At 33.6% G+C, this 25,131-nt stretch overlaps 1 protein-coding gene across 1 annotated transcript in view; it reads left to right on the forward strand.

Moving 5' to 3' along the window:
- Nucleotides 1-25,131, forward strand: part of CUL5 (cullin 5) — a 37,737-nt gene that overhangs the window by 6,696 nt on the left and 5,910 nt on the right. The window contains exons 2-18 of the mRNA XM_034409546.3: nucleotides 2,123-2,232; nucleotides 2,877-2,976; nucleotides 4,163-4,339; nucleotides 5,178-5,319; nucleotides 6,086-6,231; nucleotides 6,313-6,393; nucleotides 7,363-7,456; nucleotides 10,470-10,600; nucleotides 12,135-12,242; nucleotides 15,584-15,648; nucleotides 16,327-16,459; nucleotides 17,720-17,851; nucleotides 18,439-18,562; nucleotides 18,776-18,951; nucleotides 19,054-19,215; nucleotides 21,380-21,498; nucleotides 23,376-23,499. Of these exons, the coding sequence (XP_034265437.1) occupies nucleotides 2,123-2,232; nucleotides 2,877-2,976; nucleotides 4,163-4,339; nucleotides 5,178-5,319; nucleotides 6,086-6,231; nucleotides 6,313-6,393; nucleotides 7,363-7,456; nucleotides 10,470-10,600; nucleotides 12,135-12,242; nucleotides 15,584-15,648; nucleotides 16,327-16,459; nucleotides 17,720-17,851; nucleotides 18,439-18,562; nucleotides 18,776-18,951; nucleotides 19,054-19,215; nucleotides 21,380-21,498; nucleotides 23,376-23,499 (2,124 nt within the window). The remainder of the gene's footprint in view (nucleotides 1-2,122; nucleotides 2,233-2,876; nucleotides 2,977-4,162; nucleotides 4,340-5,177; nucleotides 5,320-6,085; nucleotides 6,232-6,312; nucleotides 6,394-7,362; nucleotides 7,457-10,469; nucleotides 10,601-12,134; nucleotides 12,243-15,583; nucleotides 15,649-16,326; nucleotides 16,460-17,719; nucleotides 17,852-18,438; nucleotides 18,563-18,775; nucleotides 18,952-19,053; nucleotides 19,216-21,379; nucleotides 21,499-23,375; nucleotides 23,500-25,131) is intronic.

Below are 25,131 nucleotides of genomic sequence, written 5' to 3' on the forward strand. Positions count from 1 at the left end.
AAATGTTGAACTGATCACGCTGTGAAAAGACCACATTTGTAGTGCACATTGTAGTTATATTCAATGATCTTTGGAATTATTTTTCATGTCCATTCATGCTCTAGGGTCATAGAATAATCTATTTCTAGAAATATGTGCATCCTCCCTGTAATGTAGTAAACTTTTTCTTGAGAGCTAAAAATCCAGGAGTATCAGTAAAGTTCTCAGGGATAATGATGACATAACATGGCTATATAAGGGAAATAGCATAACATGTATAAAATCTTCCATTATATTAATTCAGCTAAATACTAGTCTTAGTGTTTATATTATCTGCCGGCAGTACTCAAAATATGGTAGCATTTCTTCTTAAGCTTTGTGATAGTTTATGACTGATTATGTTCATTCCAACTATTGATCTTTAATTAGCAGTCAAGTATCTTATTTGCTAATGTCTCTTTTCTTGAAAAAGATTTCAAGTTGAGCAATGAGCTTCAGAATCAAGTATTTAGAATCAGGTATCAGGAAAATGCTGAAATCAAGTGAGGAAAGAAAGGCAAGGTCTATAAAAGTACTTCATAAAGCAAATAGTGGAAATCTTACTTATTAAGATAGAAATCTTGTTGTGGGCTTTCTTTTTGTTAGCGTACAATGGAACAAGTTGGTGGAAATTTGTTATATAGGTACAGTAGTGTTTACCTGCCACAAGTTGCTTAACTGTAGTTTACTTAATAGTTTATAATGGCTTTGTGTAAACATCTGCAAAGGTAAAAGGGGTCAAGCAATAAAACATTCTATCATTATAACCCCAGTCAAAAATGCTGACAAAATAACAAGGGATTTGTTCTTCTAAATTTTGTAAAATTAATTGATTTCAGGAAGATGCTTTGATAGTCTTATCTTAGATACTTGTTTATTTACTTATTTGTTAAATACATTTCTATGGCCGCCCAACTCACATGCTTGACTCTCAACAGCATTAAGACAAGAATAATTCAGAAACTGTGTCCACTGCTTAATTTGAATGTTCCTGGTAGAGCTTCTCCATCACATTGAAGGAGTTATCATGATGCTAATAGTTATAGAGAGGCAACATTCTTGACATGATCATATGTTACTTTTGAAGGAGTATTTGTGGGACAGAATCAGGTAAAAGACTAAGGATAATCATATATGTAGAAGAAAACTCATAAATACAATAAGTGTAACTTGTCATTATTATATCTGAACATCTTACTTTTGTGTGTTTCTTTAATTATGAATTTCTTTTGACATTTTTCTTAAACTGAAGTTTTTTTTTTTTAAGTAATCCACAAAGAAAAACAAGTAAACAAAAACATAGGAGCAAATGGTTAGAACTATATAGCAGGTTCCATATTTTTAGAGGCAGGTCTGTAATGAAATGGTAATAATATTTGATATCACTGGTTATTTTTATATAATTACGTACTATTTTTGAATCTACTGGGAAAATTTCAATAGAATAGCTACCTCTTGCAGCAATTATTAATCTTTTCTGTGTTTGAGCAGCTCGAAGTATCAATACATAAACATCATTGCTGTCAGCTATATAAAATGTATTTTCCTTTTCAGCATACATTTTAATATAGAGATAGCAGTTTTTCAGATGCATAGACTACACTGAGAGCAATGCGACATTATGTCCTTTTGTGCTTATATGGATCCAGAACCATTGATTGCAAAACACTGCTGATAGGTATATTGGATTCATATAAAAAAGGTAGATTCCTAGTACTGTACTTTGTAGTATAGACTGTTATCTAGTCATGAAGATTACAATGGTATTTTAAGTTTATTTGTTTCTTTTATCAGTGTTTCATTATGATTTAATAATATGTCCCCTGGATAATCCAATTTTACATAATTGGTGAATCATGAAGAAATGGGAACTAATTTTCTTGCATGATATTTTTAAACAGTGGCACATTTATCATATTTGAAATATGAAGCTGTTTATTGTTATTCATGTATTTATTGTTACTCATGTGTTTCATACACACACACACATTATATACATGCTTGTTTGGAAACAAGTCCCACTGGGAAAGCTTCTGAATATGGTTGAGGTGTAACACTCACTTCTCTGCAACTAAAATCTCTCTCTCTCTCTCTCTCTTTGAAGAATAAAGGATCGCTTCAGTTTGAAGACAAATGGGATTTTATGCGCCCAATTGTTCTGAAGCTTTTACGGCAGGAATCTGTTACTAAACAACAATGGTTTGATCTATTTTCGTAAGTAACTTCTGAAATGTCTATTTCTTGGAATAGAAAAATATTTATTTAATATTTATTTGTTCTGCAGTGTCTTATCAGAGCAGTTGTTCAAAGGAAGACACTGTGATGGATTTCTCACGGGAATTTGCTTTAAATACTTCTGTGCTGACGGTGCTGTTGAAGATCTTGCATTTTCAACCAAAGCAATTAAAATGAGGCATCATATACTAAAAGGCATAATCTAAGAAAAAAAGGACAGCCTTTTAACATATAGGATATTAACTTTTGTATCTTTAGCTTCAATTTTCATAAGAACTTTGGTTTCAGCTGCTTGGGTTTATTTTTTATTTATATTTTATCTCATAAAAATATGAGAATCCGATTGCTTCTTTAATTAATCGATCTTTCAAGTATTAATAGTGAGTTTACATATTCATTTATTCTAACGTGTATTAAATTTCAAGAAGATAATATTGTTTTCTCCTTTCCCCCACCTTTAGTTATGATCAGCATAGTATTGTTGGCATTTCATTTAGTTAGGTTTTTTGGGGGGGGGAGGAGATCTGTGCATTTTGGTGCCCACACATGAGCAATTTATTTTACAACGTGTAAAATAAATTGAGAAGTTATTTTAATTTGATTTGAATTTACGTGTTTTCTAGAGATGTCCATGGAGTTTGTTTGTGGGATGATAAAGGCCCAGCAAAAATACATCAGGCGTTGAAAGAAGATATCCTTGATTTTATTAAGCAAGCACAAGCGGTAAATTAAACATAATTAACAAGTATTTTTTAACAATATGATATTTTTGTTAGATTTTACATCCACCTTTGATTTAAGAACTCAAACACCTCACTCAAATGCCTCTTGATAGGATACTGTGTATTATGCACACAAAAAACTCAGTGTAACATCTAAACTAGTTTGGACTCAAACCAGGTTAGTCACTGTAAAATCAGTATAAATGTTTGTCTTGATTAATTTGTGCTCAATAAAAATAACGAGTTAAGTATGGATAGTTTAATTTATACATGTATACTTAAATTAGTTTCTGTATGTATTTCATATATATCAATATCAAACATATTATACTGCCATCACCCTATACATGTTTGCTTTAGTCTAAGCTTCCAAAATACAATTAAGACTAATCTCTGAACTGAACATTCTGATTATGCTATATGTTTTGCATGGGAAATTGTGTGCCTCTATTTTTCTGAAATGGGAACTAATTTTCTTGCATGATATTTTTAAACAGTGGCACATTTATCATATTTGAAATATGAAGCTGTTTATTGTTATTCATGTGTTTATTATTCAAGCTCTTGATAATGCTTCTATGTCAATAAAACCTCCTTTTAAAACTCAAATATTGCAGAACCACATTTTATATTGTTTCTTCTTCATTTATATTCAGCAGCTCATTTGATACCCATTCTCAGTTCATTTATGTTTAACCTGTTTAGAAAGCAATCTGTGAAAATAACATATTATTAAAGGCATTTTGATTGGTTAAAGCTATAATTTTTTATTCAGGAGCACTGGGAGTAAATACAGCTAAGCATCAAAAATTCTCAGAACATACTTCCAAATAAGCATGCCTAGTTGTCAATTGTGCCATACAGAACATGATTCACAGTTTTGAATACTTTTCAGATTATTACTTCAGTGGCTTGATAACTTCTAAGGCTTAGGCGTAAAAAGCTGGCATATTAAGCTTCTTTCATCTTCTTGATGTTTTGCTTTAGCAGTTGTTTCCTTAATTTCAGGTACATTTTCTAAAAATATATGTCATTGTGTTGATGTTTGTGTGTATACACACACACACACACACCAAAGTTAAACCTCAATATCCAAAATAAAATGAGTGGGAGCATAATGTCTATTTGTTCATGAAGTGGAAATTCTTTGTAAATGTGCCTTATATTTGCCTTTCTCTTGATTTCAGAGAGTGCTGAGCCACCAAGATGATACTGCATTACTGAAAGCCTATATTGTAGAATGGCGTAAATTCTTCACACAATGTGATATCTTACCCAAGCCATTTTGTCAGTTAGAGATCACTCTCATGGGTAAACAAGGCAGCAATAAAAAATCCAATGTAGAAGACAGTATTGTACGGAAGGTAAGTGTTGTGTTTCATTGTAGCCTTGTTTCATGGTGAAGCAGAAGAATGAAATACTGTACCTGTAGTCAGTACCCTGCTTCCCCAAAAATAAGACATTCCCTGATAATAAGCCCAATTGGGCTTTTGAGCTCATGTGCTAAATCCCCCCCCCCCCGAAAATAAGCCCTCCCCAAAAATAAGCTCTCCCCCAAAATATTTAAATGCATGCTCAGCCGGTCACTGCCATTTCCTCTGGTTAGGGTTAGGGAGACAGAGCTGGAAATTGGGTAAGATGGCAAGAGGAGCCCCATCTTGCTCCACGGAGAACTGGTAACAGAAATTTTGAGTAATTTGGAGAACCAGCAAATACCACCTCTGGCTGGCCCCAGAGTAGGGTGGGGATGGAGATTTTGCATTATCTTTCCCCCAGAAGTGGGGAGGGAATGGGGATTTTGCAGTATCCTTCCCCTGGAGTGGGATGGGAATGGAGATTTTGCAGTATCCTTTCCCTACCACACCCACCAAGCCACACCACGCCTACCAAGCCATGCCCACAGGACCGGTAGTAAAAAAAAAATTGGATTTCACCACTGCCTCCAGGGTAACTGAATAATAATTGTGCCCCCTGCTTATAAATGCAGACTCAGTTTTGAATTATTGTAACATTGGCCTCATAGCCATGGCGCTTTTTTAAAAAAAAAATCATTTTTTTCTCTTTCCCTTCCGGTTGAGAGATAAATACAATTTATTTTAAATCTGCCAGATCTTTTAAACCTAAACATAAAATAAAAGTTATGTTTTGTGTTTTAGAAATTGGTCCATCATGTTTGATGTTTAATTATTATTGTATTTTTAGCTCATGCTAGATACCTGGAATGAGTCCATATTTTCAAACATAAAAACTCGCCTTCAAGACAGTGCAATGAAGTTGGTCCATGCTGAACGTTTAGGAGAAGCATTTGACTCTCAACTTGTCATTGGTGTTAGAGAATCTTACGGTATGTCTTGTTATGTAAGATTATTACATTTTATTTGAAAATTATTCTAGCATTGTTCAAGTAGGCTTACACTGGTAAAAAGATTTCTGGCAAGTATGCTTAACAGGCAAATAAGTATCTTTAATTTTTTAAAGAAGTGCTTCGGGATAATACATATGTACAAACATTTATGTGTGTGTGTATGAGTGTGCATAATGATTTAGGTCATTGCAATAAAAGTTCAGTAAATTAGTTTTCTTAATATCAATTTAATGCTTTAATTTAAACTTAATGCCAAGTTAGAACTTTAAGTCTCCATGTGAAATTTAAATGACCAGGAAACTGCAGGGTTTTTCACATTCTTCAACTTTTGTCTTTTCTCTTCTGGTAAATAAGGGTTTACATCAAACACCTTAGTAGAAATTTTTTAAAAAATACGTTGCTTTTTGCATAGGAAAAATCTACAAAATGGAAGTAAAAATAAATCATAAACCCGTGGTCTGAGAGTATGAATTAATTTAAGATGGTAACTATGAATGTAATGTAGTCAGTCCAAAAACTTTCAGCTTACCTTCTGAGTTTAAAACATCAAGAACAGCCTCTCCAAAATAGATTTTATTATTCCTCAAATTGTTGAGAGCCTATTTTGGGATTTTGACAAGTAGCAATTTAATATTCAAATTATTGTAGTTTATACAACTCCTGTTGTCATTGTCTTAAGAAGATTAAGTATATTTCTTAACAGGGATAAGAAGCAATTCCTTTAATTTGATATTTCTTGTTACAGTTAATCTGTGTTCCAATCCCGATGATAAACTCCAGATTTATCGGGATAATTTTGAAAAAGCATACCTAGATTCAACAGAGAGATTTTATAGAACTCAAGCCCCTTCGTATTTGCAGCAGAATGGCGTACAGAACTATATGAAATATGTAAGTGAGAAAGTGTTCTTTTGAAGAAGTCTGTTGGTTACATATTAATATTTTAAGTGATGATGTTCTGTTTCTGCACAGGCAGATGCTAAATTAAAGGAAGAAGAAAAAAGAGCACTACGGTATTTAGAAACAAGGCGTGAATGTAATTCTGTAGAAGCAGTGAGTACTCTTTTAATAATACCAAGAATTAATATGCTAAAAAGTTTAGTAAATTAAATCACTACTTATACAAGTCTGAAAATACTCAACCTTGTTTTTTTTTTAAGTCTAGTTATGGAATATCTGAATGCATTAACATATATATTATGTGCAATTAAAAGCAGAAATTCTATAAGGTCAAAGATAGTTCTGTTACAGAAGTTGACGCAAGATAATTACTACTATTTCCAAGCAGATTCTTCTGTTTCTAAAAGTATAAACGTACAGTTGCTGTTTCATAACCATGAGCAAAATTGTATTTGTGGTTCTTTGTTGTAATCGTTCTTTTAAGAGAACAATGCTGTGCATTGACTGATTTGTAAACATGAAAAACTGTTACCATCATAATAAAGATTAATATACTACTAGTAAAATAATCAGCTTGCACTGATAATTGTTACTTCTTTGGGTAATGAACCATCTGCAAGCAAATAACCAAGTTCAGAGAGCACTAAGAATTCCGTGGTATACTAAAGACATTTATATTTTATACTGTAAATGTATAACAGTATATGGTGCCCTCTCCCAGCATGGTGCATCCTAGGACATACGGGATATTAAATATATCAGGAAACTACCAGTTGGAAAATCAGAAAGTACATTGTTTCGCTTGCTTGATCTGCTGACTTAAATACCAGAGTTTTGATGCCACTTGTGTTTTCTTGCCAGCTAAGACTTGCGTACTCTCCTTCAGATTATGGAAGCTTAATCACTATTTTATTTACCTATGCGGATATGTTATTAATAGTATTTTAATACTTCTCCATAGTCCTTGCCATTCTCCCCTTTAGATATTGTATACATCTTGGGCGGGAGAGGAGGCTAGACTCATAGCTTTGTAATACAGCATCAACTTTCCCATTCCATGCAAATGTATTGAAACAATAGTATTCTGTGTATATTTGACCGTTAACTTTTCTCCCCTCCCAGCTGATGGAGTGCTGCGTGAATGCTTTGGTGACCTCCTTTAAAGAGACAATTTTAGCTGAATGCCAAGGCATGATCAAACGCAATGAAACTGAAAGTAAGTGAAGCTGTGGAAGTAAGAGAAATGTGTGTCCTCCCTTGGTCCCTACAGACAGTTGGAGTAAAAATGGATTACAATTCTTTTGTTATTAGAGACATAAGGAAAATACTACAGTACAATTAAAAGTTATTCTCTGCCCTATACCATTTTGGTTACATATGTTAATTTATAATGAAGTGGTATTTTCATTTTTGTCATTACTTAGTGGCCCTTCTTCTAAGATGTTAGAACAGTTGATCTTTAAAATTGGTAGATAAACTAGATGGGTCTGGACACTCGTTGCTCTTATTAGTGAAATAAGGGTTCAGTTGACTTGTTCCTAGTCCAAATCATGTCTTTTATCACATATATCTGTTTAATGCAATTCTTTAATTTTGTTCTTGAGCATGAGTTACTCTAATAACATCTGGGAACACAATTCCCTTCTAAACCCTTTATACTACTCTCTTATATATTTTCTCTCTTTATTTAAATATATTGGTTTCCTGCCTTGAGCGCAAGGGTAGATCTGGTGGACTAAGTGGCCTCTTCCAACTCTATAATTTTAATCAGCCTTTCAGGATTACAAAGAATTTGCTGTTTAAATATACAAGTATGTCTTTAAGCCGTAGAAATCCTATTAAGCTATGCATCTTTTTGTCCAGGGCTTGTCTTGAAGCCATTTCCTCCATATTACTTTCCTTTTTTAAAAAAAACAAAGTGAGCCAATTGCAAAATTTGGGAAAAGTGAATTGGAGACACCAAATGTTTATGTTACAGTCCATAAATATACCCTATGATTGCACAGTGTATTCTACATAATAAGAAAATTGAAAGCTGTTCCTGATTTGAAACAGTTGCTATTAATTCAGAGTGCATTTCTAATTTCCAGAGTGTAAGATAGGCTTGGCATTTGACCTTAAAAATAAGTCTGGCTCCCTATCTTGACAGCAGTTGCTTGACATTCACCCAGGGCCGAATATAGTAAGATATTATACCTTATGCAAATATATTGCTTTCAGCTCTCAAGGGGAATGAAATTTTATGGAAAGTAGCAACAGTAAAGACAGTGTGGTGACCCAAATAGTCTTTGTTGCATAGTCCTATAAAAGACGACTGGAAGTTGTTGCATAAAGCAGCATTTCCCACATAGTTCATTCTCTGTCTGAAGCTTGTCTTGAATAGTAAGCCATTAAACATTCTTGTGAAGGTAATTGGATATAATAAACAGGGCTGTGCAAAGCAGTTGCACTAATGCTTTGCAGAGCAGTCCTTGAAACATTAAAGCAGCCACATATTTTGGAAGGCTCATGTACCTGCGTTGAAGGCTGTTTGTCCTGTCCGCATGCATCCTCTACCCACAAAGGATCTGTGCATGCATCAGCTGCCAGGACAGACTTTGAAGCAGCTTGGAGAGGGTCTAATCCACTCTTTAAAATTCTTTGCATAGAACTCTGCATAGCCCCAAATTATTAGGAAGCATTGTGTCTTCTTCCTAATCCAAATGATTTAATCATGATTTGTCTTACTTTTACCTAGCATAAATACATAATAACAATCCACAACGAATTTGTTGAAAAAGCCAGCTCTTTGATATCACCTTGTGAAGGACTTTTTTAAGATGGGCCGGGAACTGTGTTTCTGATTGCTGTCACTGACTCCCATACTAATTATAACATTGTTGGAATTAAACTGATTTATCCTTGAGAAACAAAACTGGCTCCCAATTAAATTATTTGAACTAAATTCATAAAACTATATACGTCCTTGAACAAGGACCTATATAGTTTTCTTGGTACAGAAGTAGTAGTACAGCTACTGTGTTCTGGGCTTATTGTCTCCTTTCCCAAATATCAACTAGAACTGATTCCGCTTAGCTTTTCAATATAAATCAAGGTGACAGTTCTCTGTTAACCAGAAAAGAAACCAGAAGTTTATCTTTTGAATTCAATTTTCAAATCTGCAAAATAATTTTCCTTCTTTTCCTTAGTCCCCTTTCTCTCTGTAAATTCTCTTTACAAAAATTATGTAGAGTATCTTCAGCAAATCACATATCCCATAACAGTTTATTATTGCATAAGGTTTTGAGGATCAAAGTCTGCTTTACTAGGTGTCCGAAATATGGATATACATTCAGTTATGTCGAATTGATTACTACAGAGATGGTATTTAATAAGAAACTTTGGTCTTCTTCTTTCCTGAAAAACTGAGTTATGACTGCTAAGCAGTCCATTTCTCAGAAATTAGCTGAATACCAAATTTTCTTAGCATGTAATACAAGAATGTCTCTATCACTTCTAACCACTGTTAATGATCACTATCTCTTTACCATTTTGATTCATTTTATAATTTCTCACCTTCCATTTACTATTTGTGTTTATGTGAGTGTATTTATATTATTTCTTCAGGCCTATATTCAGACGAGATGGACTGTAATTTATAAATCCTTATAGAGTAACAAATATAGCTGTCATTAAAGTGCCATAAGATTAATTTGTTCCTATATTACAAAAGACAGAGTAAAAATAGTCCTTGGGAAACTGGAATTTCTTAATATGATATATAGTTTCTAAGGGTTGTGGTTTGTATTGTTTTATATGTACTGCAGTGATGAAAGTGTTATGCTGGAAAAGAAAGAGGAAATTGGTTTAAGGACAAAGCATGATTTTCAAACCAAGTTCTAAGTTTGGTAGTCAGGAATTGCAGGAACCAGAAGCTTGGAACAAGCTCGCTATTTATTTTCAAATCAGACTTCTTAGAATTTCTTTCAGTTGTTTGTCAAGTTCATTTAGAAAGTTAGGGCAACATGAAATCAACATTCTTAAAAGAGAAAGTATTCTTTAAGTCAAATTCATTGCTAGGGACTTTTTATATAGTATTTTTGTCAACAGTGAACACTTCTACAAATCTCCTTGACTTACTTAATTTGACAAGAATAATGTATAAGGAAATATATAAAGAAAAGAAAGATGGACAAGTGAACTATTGCTATGGATTTGACCTGTGACTCTTCAATATGTTTTGTCTTCAGAATTACATTTAATGTTTTCTTTGATGGATAAAGTTCCTAATGGAATAGAGCCTATGTTAAAAGATTTAGAAGAGCATATTGTTAATGCTGGATTAGCAGATATGGTAGCAGCTGCGGAAACTATTACTACTGTAAGTGAGCATTTTCTATTTTTATCCCTTATCTCCTCTTAGAATGTTTGCTAGAAATACCAAGAATGTTTGGTAAAATAAATCTTATTTTGTTGAAATTAATATGAAAAAATGAATGTTAAAGTCCATTAAATTAAATAGGAAAGTACTACAACTTCTTTAAAAATTAGAATGCAAAATCTTCATCCATGGTTTGGAAGCTAGGTTATCTGAACTAAACACTCTGGCTTTCATCTCATATTGGAAAGCAGCCTATTTTATTTCTCTGGCTTGTTCTGAGAGCAACAAGCAAGAATCCTGGCTTTGAAACATTTTGTTCTATTTGTGATTTTTTTTTAAAAAAACTAACTATCACTTGAAAGCATCCTTGCTTGCAGGAGTAGCCAAGCTAACAATTGGAACCTAGTCATTGAAGTGAAGATTGGATGTAATGCCTTACAATGCTCTCCCTTCCTTTGCTTAGATCAGGGGTGTCAAACTCAAGTCATCTCGGTGGCGTCACATAACGTATCAGGATTTCCCCCCCCTTCGCTAAACCGGGCGTGGGCGTGGCCAGCACATGACGCATCCTGCCCATAGGCCGGGAGTTTGACAGCCCTGGCTTAGATATTCCTACTGTGAAGGCAGCCAGTTGGCAGCTTCATCCAGTGATTCAACCCACATCAGAGTGTTGCCATCCATAAAGGAGGAGCAACCTTGTGATTTTTTACTGTTTGTTCTTATAAAACAATTATTATATCTGAATTAGCTGCTTAAATAGAACATCAGATAGCTGAAATAGTTAAAGATGGAACGTAATGAATCAGAACTTTTCTCCAAGAAACATACTTTTGTGGCAACTTCTTACGATTTTTTTTCTATTGATAAAAAGAGACAGGTTAAAAAGCCGATGAAGTAATCTAAGACCATTTATTCTATGTATTGAGGCAGCATTTTTATTTTTAATTGCTATCATAGTTGCTTTATTCTGATGAGTTGTTTAGTCAGGAATCTTCACAGCTAGTGCAGCTAATTTAATGAAATTAAAGTAAAAAACCTTTTCCTTACTCCACAAATTTTGCTTAATATTCAGGCTGTCAAAGAGTCAACAAAAACTCTTAACACTATTGCGGTATCTTATAACATCCTATGACTTTTAGGTATGTTTTGGTTTTCTGTTCTAAATCTGGATGGGTGGCAATTTGAATTGGGTAATCTGGTAGAGTGATCCTGGTTCATGCTGATGCCATGTGGAATCGTAGCGAAAGAAAACAAGTAAATTGAAAACAAGTGGAAGAATGTCCCTATTGGGTTGGCAGCTGGTAACTTTTCTGGAGGCTAACTTGCACAAAGTGTGATTTTATGAGATATAAACTAGACCACAAGAAGAGCACTTGTATCTTATTGTAATATTCATGGGCTCATGACTGCTATATCAGAAATGCAGTTGAAAAAAGGGAGGGAGGGAGGGAGATTTCAGTTGATAATGATTGCTTGCTATTTTTTTTTCCACCAGGCTTGGTATTTTATTCTTTGTTTTGCTTTTCAATTTTAGGATTCTGAAAAATATGTAGAACAATTGCTTACACTGTTTAATAGATTTAGCAAATTAGTTAAAGAAGCTTTTCAAGATGACCCAAGATTTCTTACTGCCAGAGATAAAGTAAGTTACCAGTTGGTTCTTGTTTCATTTTTTTATAATATGTGTTTACATGTATTTGGTGTTTTAAAACAGAAAGTGACATACAAATATTTTAAATAAGCATTAACCAAGATGTTTATGAAATCATACTAGTAAATTACCAGAAATTGAGGTTTATGTAGAGATTTAAGATAACTGCAAGATTTTATTTATATATTTGCATTGCTGTACTTGTAATCTTGCTTTAATAATAAGATTCATCAGTATCTTCATGAAAATCATTATTAATTAGAGAGTTCTCAAATAATCACAGGGTAGAATTGAAACTTGTAACAGTTCAAATTTCACAAAAAATGAGCAAATGCCTCTAGCATGACATAATATCTTACAACCCAGAAATAACATTTTAAAAGATATTGATAGGCTAGGGAAAATGTCTGAAAATAATAATAAAATGTAATGCCTCCTAATCTGGCAACAGTACTTACAAAATCATTTTGGAATATTCGTTGATTACAAACTAAATAAAGGTAAAGGTGCCTTCCAGGGGTAAGACATGGCCAACTTTCCCCCAGCTCGGAAGTTAAGTAGAAACAGACATTGTTAGTATGTGGATAAGACACTGCCAGGGAGTCCCACTGAGACATTTTTGCCAAGGATCACAGAAATAATAGTATCACTCTATACTTTATTTCACCTTTGAAAATCTAGAAATATAAACAGATTCCAGTAGGGCAACAAGATACAGATAAATATCTGAACCTGTGGGCTAATTTGGTGTACTAGCATCCTGCAGACTTACATCCATATCCCCTTCATTTCTTCTGTATTCTTTCCCCCTTTCTCATGAACAGAAGTTTGAAGCAACAGTAACCTTCAAACTTCCCCTGAAAGTAGTGAAACTTGGGGACATTTTCTCTGCTTTGGCTATTTTCCTTTTTTTTTTTTTTAAACAAGTTTTATTAAATTTTTCTTTCACATATTTTATGAACAGAGTGTTGACCGGGTCACATTTTATACTTCTTACAACATAGTTATATATTGATTTTTATAATCTATTCCAATCTTCCTTTTTGTTTTTTCAAAGAACAATTTACATATCTCAGTTTCAGCCATAATATTCTTTTTCCCTACTTCTTTATCTTATCTTACTCTCTTCTTAATACATAATATATAAACAGTATCACCATCCGCCCTTCAGTTCCTAATTTCTTAGTGTAACATCAATTAATTATCTTATTTCTCCATTTATAAAATATATTTCTCAGTAATCCCCATCACACCTTTTGCCTCTGAACAATGTACTTCATCATATTCAATTCTTGCATTGAAATCCTTTAACTTAATTGACTTTCCACATCTTATCTTAATCTCTTCTTAGTACATGATAAGCAATATCACTATCCACCCTTAATTCCTAATTTCTTACTATAGCATCAATTATTTATTTTATTTCATCATTTACAACATATTTTTTCAAATCCCCATCACACTTTTTTCACGTTTCAATTTTGTCTCTTGATTTCAGTCATTTTCATAATTAAATCAAATTGCCACTTCATATTTCATCTGCTGTTCTTTTTTACAATAAACAATATACATCATCATATTCACTTCTTACATTCACAATTAATAATATTAATACAGTTCCCTTAGATCTACTAATATATACCTTATTTCCTTCCTCCTTTCCATTATTCTTCCCCTTTTAACCATTTTCTCTTGATCTCTCCAAAATTCCACTTCTTAATAATTTTGTCCTTTCATCTCATTATCTTAACTTCTTCTTTTTATATATATTTATTGTATCTTTTCTCCTGAATCCTTTTTCTAATTTTTGAATCTATTACTTGCATAATTCTCCCCAAGCTTTTTCCTAATCTTTTTCCATTTCTTTCTCTTCCCTTTGATTGCTTCTTTTTTGGGGGGGGATATTCCCCCCTATCCACTCTTTTTTTGCCATTGTAAATCCCAGTGTAATCATCTAACTTTTTACATTCAATTCCTTTTCCTACAATATTATTTTCTTGCTTCTCATTTATATTCTCTTTTTCCTGTTTTGTGTGTTCTAGCAAAATTTCTGATTTTTTGTTGCCTTTTAATGATTCACGCATGTTTTTAAACATCTCAATTAATTCCTCACATATCCAAGACTCCATATTTTCAATTTAAAAAATTGTTAATATTTTAACTTATATTTAATTAAGATTTTAAAGTCCATATAATCTATTTTTTATTTCCAGATAGTATCCAGTTCAAGTATTTGTCCAATACAATTTAAAGCTTTGTTGTTTTCCACCTCCATTGAAAGTTGGGACCAAGCAATTTAAAAAAAAACAAATACTCCTTAAAAGTTCTCAGTTTCTTTTAGTAGTCAAGGTCACTGCTATTATTTTTTTCAATTTTCAGACCAGTTTTGTAGTGCTTTCTTTCCACCAGCAGATGTCTCTCTCCAATCCACAATGTTCTCAGAACAACAAAGTATCAAGCTTTCAAAAGTATTTTAAATCCACATAGAAAATACTTTCCCTCGGATTTCTTTTCCTTTTAGTATTTTTAGTTTCTCCAAATTCAGTTTTAAGTCCAGTTATAAAAATTTCCTTTCTTGGGCTTTAATATTTAAACCTCCTCTTTGTTCTTCCTTCAAGTGTCAAAACTGTCAAAGATATTTCAAATCGGGTTTCTTTTTCTTGTATTAATTTTAATTTCTTCAAATCCAATTTTAAATCCAGTTATAAAGTTTTCTTTCTTGGGCTTTGGTACTTTAACCTCCTCTTTGTTCTTCTCCCTCCATTAAAAATTCCCAAGTGCCAATTAGCCACTCATTTCCACTCTGGGACACCTTTGAAGTTTTTTTTTTTTTTAATTTCCTTTTTTACTTGTGAGTTGGCCAATCACTGACCCAGTACCAGCACTCCGTTCAAACACCGCTCCTGCACAAAAATCTTATTCCGGTTGCCGCAGCTTCAGAACGGTCATTTTTTAATGGCCACCACCCCCACCGCTGGTTCGAAGAGCAGCCTCGGACCTTTCAAGGAACTTGCCTGTTCCTCTTGGTTATCTGAGGCACCTATCCTTCTTCACCGTCCCTACAGGACGGTTCCGGTCGGAAGACCTCCCGACAGCGGTTTGCCCGGCTGGATTTTCGTGGAGCTCGTTGAAGCCCGCTATTTTTCCAGCCGGTCTCTCTGTGACGATTCCGGTTTTCTCCTGCTTTGGCTCTTTTCCCAATGTGATACAGGAATTATGTTTTTAAGAAGAGTGATTGTTTTAAAATTAACATATTTTTGTTTTTAAGGACATACTTTGGTATGAAAAAAGTAGATTGAATGCCTGTATTGAATGCCTTATTTTTATTTTAGGCATATAAGGCAGTTGTTAATGATGCTACAATATTTAAACTTGAACTACCATTGAAACAGAAGGGGTAAGTAATCTGAATGAGTACTTGACAATAACAGAATTTAATTTTTGTTTATATTTTGAATGGATATTTAATATTTTCCTTGTTTTCTGTAATGCTTAAATATATTTATTTTTAACCTGGGCAATCTCCAAACTTTGAAAACAAGTGCACAGAAGCATGCACATAATACTAAATCTCAGATACTCAGATATGTATATCTGCATATCTACTCCAAAAACAGCCAAAATCCATAATTGTTCTGGCCAATAATCCCATTACTGATAATGTTGGCGATAACCATAAGATTATTTAAAAAGAAATGTTTCTAGACATTTTTGCTTATTCATTTAGAACTAGATTTTGAAGCACATTAAATCGGCAATAGTATAGAAAATGTCTTGACAATTTCTCCAGGATCTTACAATATTTAAGTTTTCATTTCTCATTGAACTGCTTTTCTGTAGCTTTCCATATATATATATTATTTTATATTTTTAAATTATATGTAAAAATTAATATAGTCACTTTGAAATAAAAATAAATAAATTTACACAATGCAAATGTATAAAAATATTGATTGTTTTTACATAAGGCATTTCTCTTTTTTTGTTCATAAAAGAATGAGTTTGTATAATGGCATGAAACCAATATTAGTGATTCTGTATAACTTTTGGCTACTATTTTTCCTTTTTTCCTTAGTGTTGGATTGAAGACACAACCAGAGTCCAAGTGCCCAGAGTTACTTGCAAATTATTGTGATATGTTGTTAAGAAAAACACCACTAAGCAAAAAATTAACCTCTGAAGAAATTGAAGCAAAACTTAAAGAAGTGGTATGTTCTTTTTTTTTTTTTTTGTTTCTAGTTTTTTATTTGAGAGAAATAAATGTGAAGGTTGGGTAATTTCTCCTCAATGTCTTTCTGCCTTTCTGCTCTCAAAACTATCAGAACATTGCTCTATTTCTCTAAATCTGAATTAATAGCAGTGAGAGGTCAGTTACGATTTGAATGCAGTGACATGTTGATTTAGTCCTTAAAATAGTTGCTGATGAGGGCAAGGTGTCATCCATAATACAGCTAATGGTTATACATCATTAATAATGCAGTTCTATATTTGAGCACTCAAAGGTTCTACTGAGTGTGCGATATTCCCCTAAAAACTAAGTTTAGGATTGTGGTTTCATTTTGGTAGACTTCGCTGGATTTAAATGAAACTTTCAATCTATTAGTTCAGCGGTCTCCAACCTTGGCAACTTTAAGACTTGTGGACGAGTTGAAGTCCACAAGTCTTAAACTTGCCAAGGTTGGAGATCCCTGCATTAGTTGTTGCCAAAGTTTATTTCAAAAGTAAATTTCTAAAGAAGTAATATTTCCTTGTTCTTGATATTGTTGACATTCTGTTATCTCCCTGGAGAGAGAGGAAAAGGGAGAGAGGAAGCCTGCTATATCTAAAATTAAATTTCATTTTAGGATTTTGCACGCTGTAGGTTGGAAAGATGCTTTAGCGAATGGCCATCTTTCAAAATTGTTTTTTAGAGAAACTAATCTCAACATATTATATTTAAAGCTATGCTCTTTTTAAAGTGTGATACAATAAAGTTTGTTATATTTAAATCTTTTTGAAATCAGATCATATGTAGATTTTTAATTAAAGGTGACTATCTAATCATAGTAGGAGTTTGATACCATCAAACTAGTGGAATTTCAGTGTATTAATGTAAATTAATTTGCACCTCAGAACATTTCCTATCACTGATTAGTGATCACAGTCCTTACTGGCAACGAGCAGTCGTGTTTCATTTTGGGACTGTTCATATTCAAACATTTTAAGCAGTGGATATTGTATACTTCCTTTTGATCACAAACACATTTTTGCTATTTAAAATATGATAAAAAGGCACTAATATGGATGCATCGGTATAAATAAGGTGATGATATATTTTGTTCCATGGTGATTGAATATGTTGATACATGAGGAATTTTTGAAGGGTGGAGTTAATACAGGAATATATTATTCCTGATAAAATATATTCTGCAATAGGGGTAAATACTAATAGCAATCATAAAAATATGTATAATGCTTTTTAAAAACAGCTATTGGTACTCAAGTATGTACAGAACAAAGATGTTTTTATGAGATACCACAAAGCTCATTTAACAAGGCGTCTTATATTGGATATATCAGCAGACAGCGAAATAGAAGAGAACATGGTTGAATGGCTGCGGGTAAGTTTATCAATTCTGTTGTCTAGTCTTTTCTTTAGAAAGCATAGCTTTTAATTTAAAATCACACATACTGTGAATTATTGAAGCTTAAATTATCTGTGGCCTGGTCTTTAGGTTAATGTTAGCAAGCGGTTTATTCAATTTTTTAAAAATAAAAATTGAACTTAGAACTTTGTATCTTAAGGTCCTAACAATGATTTAACAAAGATTTATATAGACAAAATAGCTCGTTGATCTGTGGTTTGAACCCAGCCTGTGTTGCTTTTCCCCCCTTCCCCCCATGCATGAATGTAGTGAAGAACTGAATAAGTTCTTTTCCAGTTTGTACATTTGATGTGAGAAATAAATTGTTCTTATGTTATGTTAGTATGTGGATATTGCTAGTTGAAATACCTACTCAGAGCTGTACAAAACCACTCAGGCTTTGTTACGGTTCAAGAGGCGGGTTTGAAGGGGCACTTCACTTGCTTTGCAAAGAGTCTTTGACATGATTTTGCACAGCCCTAATAGTTAAATAAAAAGATCAGTAGTAAGTATTTACTGTATTTAAATCACATAGTTATTGCTTCAATCCTTTCTCTGTGCAGGAAGTAGGTATGCCAGCAGATTATGTAAATAAATTGGCAAGGATGTTTCAAGATATTAAGGTATCTGAAGATCTTAACCAGGCCTTCAAGGAAATGCACAAAAATAATAAACTGGCCCTCCCAGGTACTTTTTATACTTGTTACTTTTTAAAATTCTCAGTGTTATAGAAAGCCAAGATTATTTATATTTATTTATCCTGCTTTTTCACATTAACAAATCCATATTGGATAACTATAGTACAAAATTGTGCATTCAGTTTCTTTGACTCTGTTCCATACATTGGTTGATAGTTTTAGTGTTACTTGGCTGAGCTTTCTGTTCTTGTTTTGTGTACAGCTGATTCTGTGAATATTAAAATTTTAAATGCTGGGGCTTGGTCCAGAAGTTCTGAAAAGGTTTTTGTATCACTGCCAACGGAATTAGAAGACCTTATCCCCGAGGTTGAAGAGTTCTACAAAAAGAACCACAGTGGCAGGAAGCTTCACTGGCATCATTTAATGTCCAATGGAATTGTAAGTATGTCACTTGCTTGCATTTTGTATTTCTGTTTGGTTTTGGCACCCTGAAAGTATGAGTGTATTTAAGCTCACTTATTAATTTTTGGTCATTAACAGATAACTTTCAAGAATGAAGTTGGCCAGTATGACTTGGAGGTTACTACGTTTCAATTGGCTGTGCTTTTTGCATGGAATCAAAGACCTCGAGAAAAAATTAGTTTTGAAAATCTTAAATTAGCGACAGAACTTCCAGATGCTGAGCTTAGGAGAACTTTATGGGTAAGTCTTCAGCTCTTCAATCATATTATAATAGCATTATGAGAACATGCATATTAATATGGAAAACAAAGAACAAGTCTTAATAATTTCTACTTTTAAAATAAAATCTACCTGTAAAATATGACTCTTAGGAAGGAAAGATGGAAAGCTCATTATATATATTATTGCATTCTTAACTCAATTTCTAATTTACATTTTTCAAAGAAGCTACTATTTTCCTAGGTTCAGTTTGTTAGTGCATGACTATCATGCTTAGAACTACTGTATTACTTTAAATGGGACCTGACCAGAAAAGCAATACTAATTTCCTTTTATCAGGACTGATTCTGTTATGCAGTCATGTTTAGTCTATAAGAATACTTAGGTTCTTTTTACATGCAATGAAATCAGTTTCCCTCATCTTATACTGTACGTGCACTTTCATTTTTCTACCTGACTGAAGAACTTTATATTTCTGCCTGTTAAATTCCTTCCTCTGCTTGGCTAGATGTTTTTTAATCTTTTCCTCTGTCCTCTAAAGTATTAGCCCTGTTCTCCAGCTTTGCATTGTCTACAAAAATGTTAGCCCAAGGCCCAGAACAGAACTCTCTAGTATTCTGCTCAAAGCTTCTCTCCAAGCTGAAGTTAATAAACACTCCTGATATGGAATTATTCAGTCGGTCATGTATTCATGTAAAAGTAGTGTCATCTAGCCATTGATCTTCTTCCTAGGACAGGGATCTGCAACCTTAAACACTCAAAGAGCCATTTGGACCTGTTTCCCACAGAAAAAAAAAACACTAGAAGCCACAAAACCCTTCTCATGCCTGACTTATTTCTTGAGCGGCCACAAAACTAGCATATGTAGTTGAATTAAATGTTCTGTTTTCTTCTGAAATTTTTTTTTCTTGGATTTATCCATTGTTGGCCTACCAGGGGTTGAAAAGCTCAATATATTGCGTGCTGGCAGGTGTTGCACATTGGCAGTTGTGACACATATTTTGAGTGACAGGGAACCACAGCAGAGGGGTGAAAGAGCCACATGCAGCTCCAGAGCCGCAGGTTGCTGACTCCTGTCCTAGGACTAAGAGAGAATGACTTTGTTGAATATCACCCAGTTGGCTTTATAGCTAAAATAGGTCTAGAACTCATGGTCTCTTGCCCGGTGCCTTATCCACTACACCAAACTGGTTCTCGGCCTAAACTAGCATTCTGGTTGCTACTTTCTGGTTGCTTATGTAGACGCAACTGGCAAACTCTTAAAAAGAAAAACCTGAATACGGTGTGTGCTGTTTTATTGCATTAGAGTCTGCCTAAAGTACAAAAGAATGCCAAACCTAATCTAGTATCATATCTTTAAAAGACTGCATGAATAACTTACATAACAATCTTCTTAAACCATATTTAACAAGCTGATAAATATTTGAAACGTCCTACCAGAATGCTTTTAAAGTATCTAGTATCTCAGATACTCTTTAGATTCTTGGACAGTAGTTTTCCATATATTTTTCACTATATTTTTTCTCTGGATTTACCTGGAATAGAAATGGGATTTTTTGAATAAATAAAATATATGTTCTGCCTTATTTATCATTTCTTTGCACTCTTATTCTTTAAAAAGCAGTTTCATTTGCCTCTGTTGCATTGATTCTGCGTTCAGTTCAGATAATTTTTTCAGAATATTTTTCTTAAAGCGTGGATAAATGAATCTGTTACAAAATAGTTTCCATAAAGTGTTTTTCATTTATATGTGAATAAAATAATATTTTGTCAATTCATTGCAATAATTAAAATATAGATCAAATTATAAGATGCTGTACTTATTCATATTTGCATTGATAGACCAATCTGTAACCATATCAGTTACAGGTTTACAAAATGTATTACAAGAAGTTACATGTTTGTTATATCTTTTATATGCATTTTTATGTTGATATTTTGATAAGTAGTCTAAAATGTTTTGCTGATATCAGATTATTATCAGGTTACATTTCAGAATGATCAAATGTAATACATAAGTCTTTTCTTTAACATCTAATTAAAGTAACTAAAATTGCTAGTTTTTGCTTATGAAATTTAAATGAAATTAAAATAATTTTGTCAATGAAGGCATTATAAAATTTGATCTTTATATTTGATCTAAGATCTGATTTTCATAGTCTTTTTTCTCTCTCCTAATTTACAGTCTCTTGTAGCATTTCCAAAGTTGAAACGTCAAGTTTTACTGTATGAACCTCTAGTCAATTCACCCAAAGACTTTACAGAGGGAACTCTCTTCTCAGTGAACCAGGAGTTCAGCTTAATGTAAGAAGTGATAACTGGTTTACTCACAAATGTTTTATAGATATTCAAAGATAACTTTTAATATTGAATGGTTCAACTGCTCTTAAAGTTGAATTTTGAGATAATATCATATTAGAATTAAACTATATTTTTTACAGTTTGAAATTGTAAGAGTTAAATGTTTTGATATATCTATATTCTGCTTTAGAAATACAAATCTTTTCTTTTCCCTGATCTTTCAACTTGTTAAAACTATTATATTGACTGAAGACTGGAATTTAAATATTCTTTGAATTCTTTTAAATCAAACAAACAGATTTAAATTCTTTACAAGTTTTATTGAAATAAATTACAACTATTTTCATTTATATACCTCTTGCTAATGAAGGATCTTGGCAGAGCCATTTCTTTAGTAAAATGACCAAACATCTATAAAGCAGAACTGTAAAACATATGGCTGTATAGTGTAGGTAACTCCCATCTCCCTTGTTTTCGTCGCTTAAGTATTTCAGTAATGCACTAAGTATTATCCTGTGGATTGCCTTCCCTGGACCATAATCTTCTGCTTCTGAGAAAGCTATTCTTAGCCCGCTAGAATTTTTAAAGTAGTACTGTAGATAAAAATTCTTAGTGATTGCAATTGGTGGAAATTGCAAACTGGCTGTTAAGCAAGTTTGGAATTGAATTGAATTGTGTTCCAGTGACTGCAGGGCTGCTGCAGGGGCCAGAACTTTGAGGAAAAGTTGTAAATCCCTTGGTTCAGTGCCATCATAACTTCAAACAGTCTCTGTATGGATTATTGTTAACATATGAATACCCCAAAAGATGACATACTATGCACACTATAGTTTATATTAGATGGGCATTCATATAGCAGCAGTGGTTTGTTTTTTTTAAATGTTTCTAAGTTAGAATAGCAGGACTCCTGAGTTCAATTTGAATTCTGAAATTACATGGGCATAACCATGCAGAATTCTTGGGAACAATTCTTTTTGATACATTTTTACTTTTCAGTATTTCTTCCAGCCAGTTCTGGTATTTTCTGACAGTCTCCTATCCAAGTACTAACCTGGCTTGGCTCTCTTAACTGCCAAATGTAAACCATAATATAGAGACTGTGCAGAGAATTGATAGGCCAGGTAAATAGGCTTAGTTGTTCCCATGCCACATTTTTTGCTGACATTAAGGATAATGTAGTCATTTGTGCAACCAAAATCATTTGGTTTGAAGGTTGCTCATAAATTGTTGCTTATACGGTCTTGTGGGCCTTGTGCCTAGTTAGAGTTCTCATTAAAGGTGAGATGGCCTGGAATAATATAATTAAAGTACTAAATCCAGCAATTCTCAGCTTGAAGTTTATTTTTGTGATGAACTGTTTTTCAACTTTAGTTCTCTTTCATATATTGTATTGAGATTGTGTTGTAACAAAAGTTTTTTTAGGCAATATGCAATATTTGCAATTGAATTATACTGTTAATGAAGAACACAGAGTAATACGAGTAAAGCATTTTGAATATTAAGCATTTGTAATATTGATTATAGTGTTAGAGCACATTATTTTGTTAGTAAATATTAATTTCCTGTTGGCACTCTGATAAGCACACTTATCAGAGTGCTTTCAGCCATAATAATACGTATAAATATAAAACAGTTAAATCTTTGTGAGCAAAATATTAACAAATCATGAAAAATCCATTAAATATCCAAGTAAATGGAAAAAAACAGAATTGCTTTCCTAAAAATAATTGTATACGGATACAATTTTCAATGTCTATATTCAGTTTCCAGTCTCTGTATTCCAAGTAGCTATGTCTCTCAAATCTTCAAGAACATCCATTGATTAAAACTAACCTATATATGTTTATTCTTTTATTGCATTTTCTGTTTGGTTTTTTTAGAAAAAATGCTAAAGTTCAAAAAAGAGGTAAAATAAACCTTATTGGTAGACTGCAGTTAACAACAGAGAGAATGAGAGAAGAAGAGAATGAAGGGATAGTCCAGTTAAGAATATTACGAACCCAGGTATGTTAACTGATTGTAGGTTGTTCTAATTCTGGAACCTAAGAGATATGATATGCAATTATGGTATGCTGTTCAAAAAGTGGTATGTTGATGCTTGACAACTCCCCTCCCCTTCCTTCATATTATGTAACTAGATGAAAAGTAAAATAGGCTGTGGAGATTCATACATTCAGCTGTCTCACTTTTTCATCAGAAGGGCTTCACAAAGCAGGCAGGTAAAAAATAGTTTTTCTGCTAAGTTGCAAGACACAAACTGAAAACTGGCAACTTCAAGGAAGAGAGTTTGAGTAGATTTCACTATATACAGTGCAGAAAAGAAAGAGTAGCAAGAAATCCAGGTTGATCTTTTAGTACTTCCACTTAAAAGTTCTTAGTTGATAGGTCCAGCAATGAAGATGCCAGGGAGCCATTTTCAAGGTGCATGGCATGCCAAAATTTGCCAATTTCTAGCAGTGGAACATCAACATTACTAGGCATATACTACATGGATGACATTATAAAGGTATTACTAACAAGTGCCCATTAGTAGAATCTGGCATGGGGGAGATTATAAAGAAGTATAAATTTGTAAATTAGAAAAAACCTAAAATGTAAGTTTCCTGGTTTTGAGGGGTGTTTTTGTATGTCTAGGGGAGGAATACATTGGTTATCAAGTTGATAGTCATCAGCCTGTAACTGACTCTGCAGTGCCATATGGAATTCTAGATCACTTTGTAGGTTAGCAAAGGTTTGCCTTCAGCTGTCCAAATCACAACTCTGAGTGTTCTGCTTCTTTCTGTGATCCTTCTATCCCAGGAGTGTCAAACTCGATTTCATTGAGGGCCGTATCAGGGTTGTGTTTGATCTCGGGGGGCTAGGGTGCATGTGGCCATCTTAACATCATTTGTGTCAGTGCATGTGGTGGCCCGAGCACTGTGTTAGCAAAAACGGGGTCCCGAGCTCTGTTATTTGACTGTGACGGCCTCCTGCAACCCTCTGCCAGTGAAAACGGAGCTTGGGAAGGCTGCATGCGGCCTTCCCAAGCTCCTTTTGCACTGGCAGAGGGTTGCAGGAATCTGTCGCAGCTGAAAAATGGAGCTCGGGAGCCCATTTTCGCTGGCAGAGGCATGCGAGCCGATCCGTCACTGTTTCCAGGCAGCCCCGTGGGCCGCATTCAGGCCACGGGCCTTGAGTTTGACACCCCTGTTCTATGCCATTTTGTCCATATGTTGGACCATAAATAATTCTGTCCCACACTTACAGAGATTAACTAAACCTTCCCTCAGATTTGCACCTTCTAGGTGTGTTGAGATTGCAGCTGCCAGAATTCCCAGACTGCGTGGCTTAGTGAGTGCCAGATTGAAGAAGGATGTAAATGTAGAGGACAAGGAAAATGACCTTAACGGAAATACGCAGGCCGTGTTGCCTAGTCCAGAGAGTCTACATGTATCTTTAACAAGGTCAATTTCTTACTTTCTACATTGGGATAGCTAGTAAGACCAAACAAAAATTGTCTTCTACATTCGCTCACAAGAATCCAGTGTTATAAGAGCCTTATGTATAACCTTATGTATAACATAAGGTTGCATTTTCAGGTTATGCCCTACCATGTTTCCCCAAAAATAAGACCCTTTCTTATATTTTTTTGAACCC

This window comes from Pantherophis guttatus, chromosome 5 (genome assembly GCF_059756535.1).
Source record: "Pantherophis guttatus breed Tessera chromosome 5, ASM5975653v1, whole genome shotgun sequence".
NCBI lineage: Eukaryota > Metazoa > Chordata > Lepidosauria > Squamata > Colubridae > Pantherophis > Pantherophis guttatus.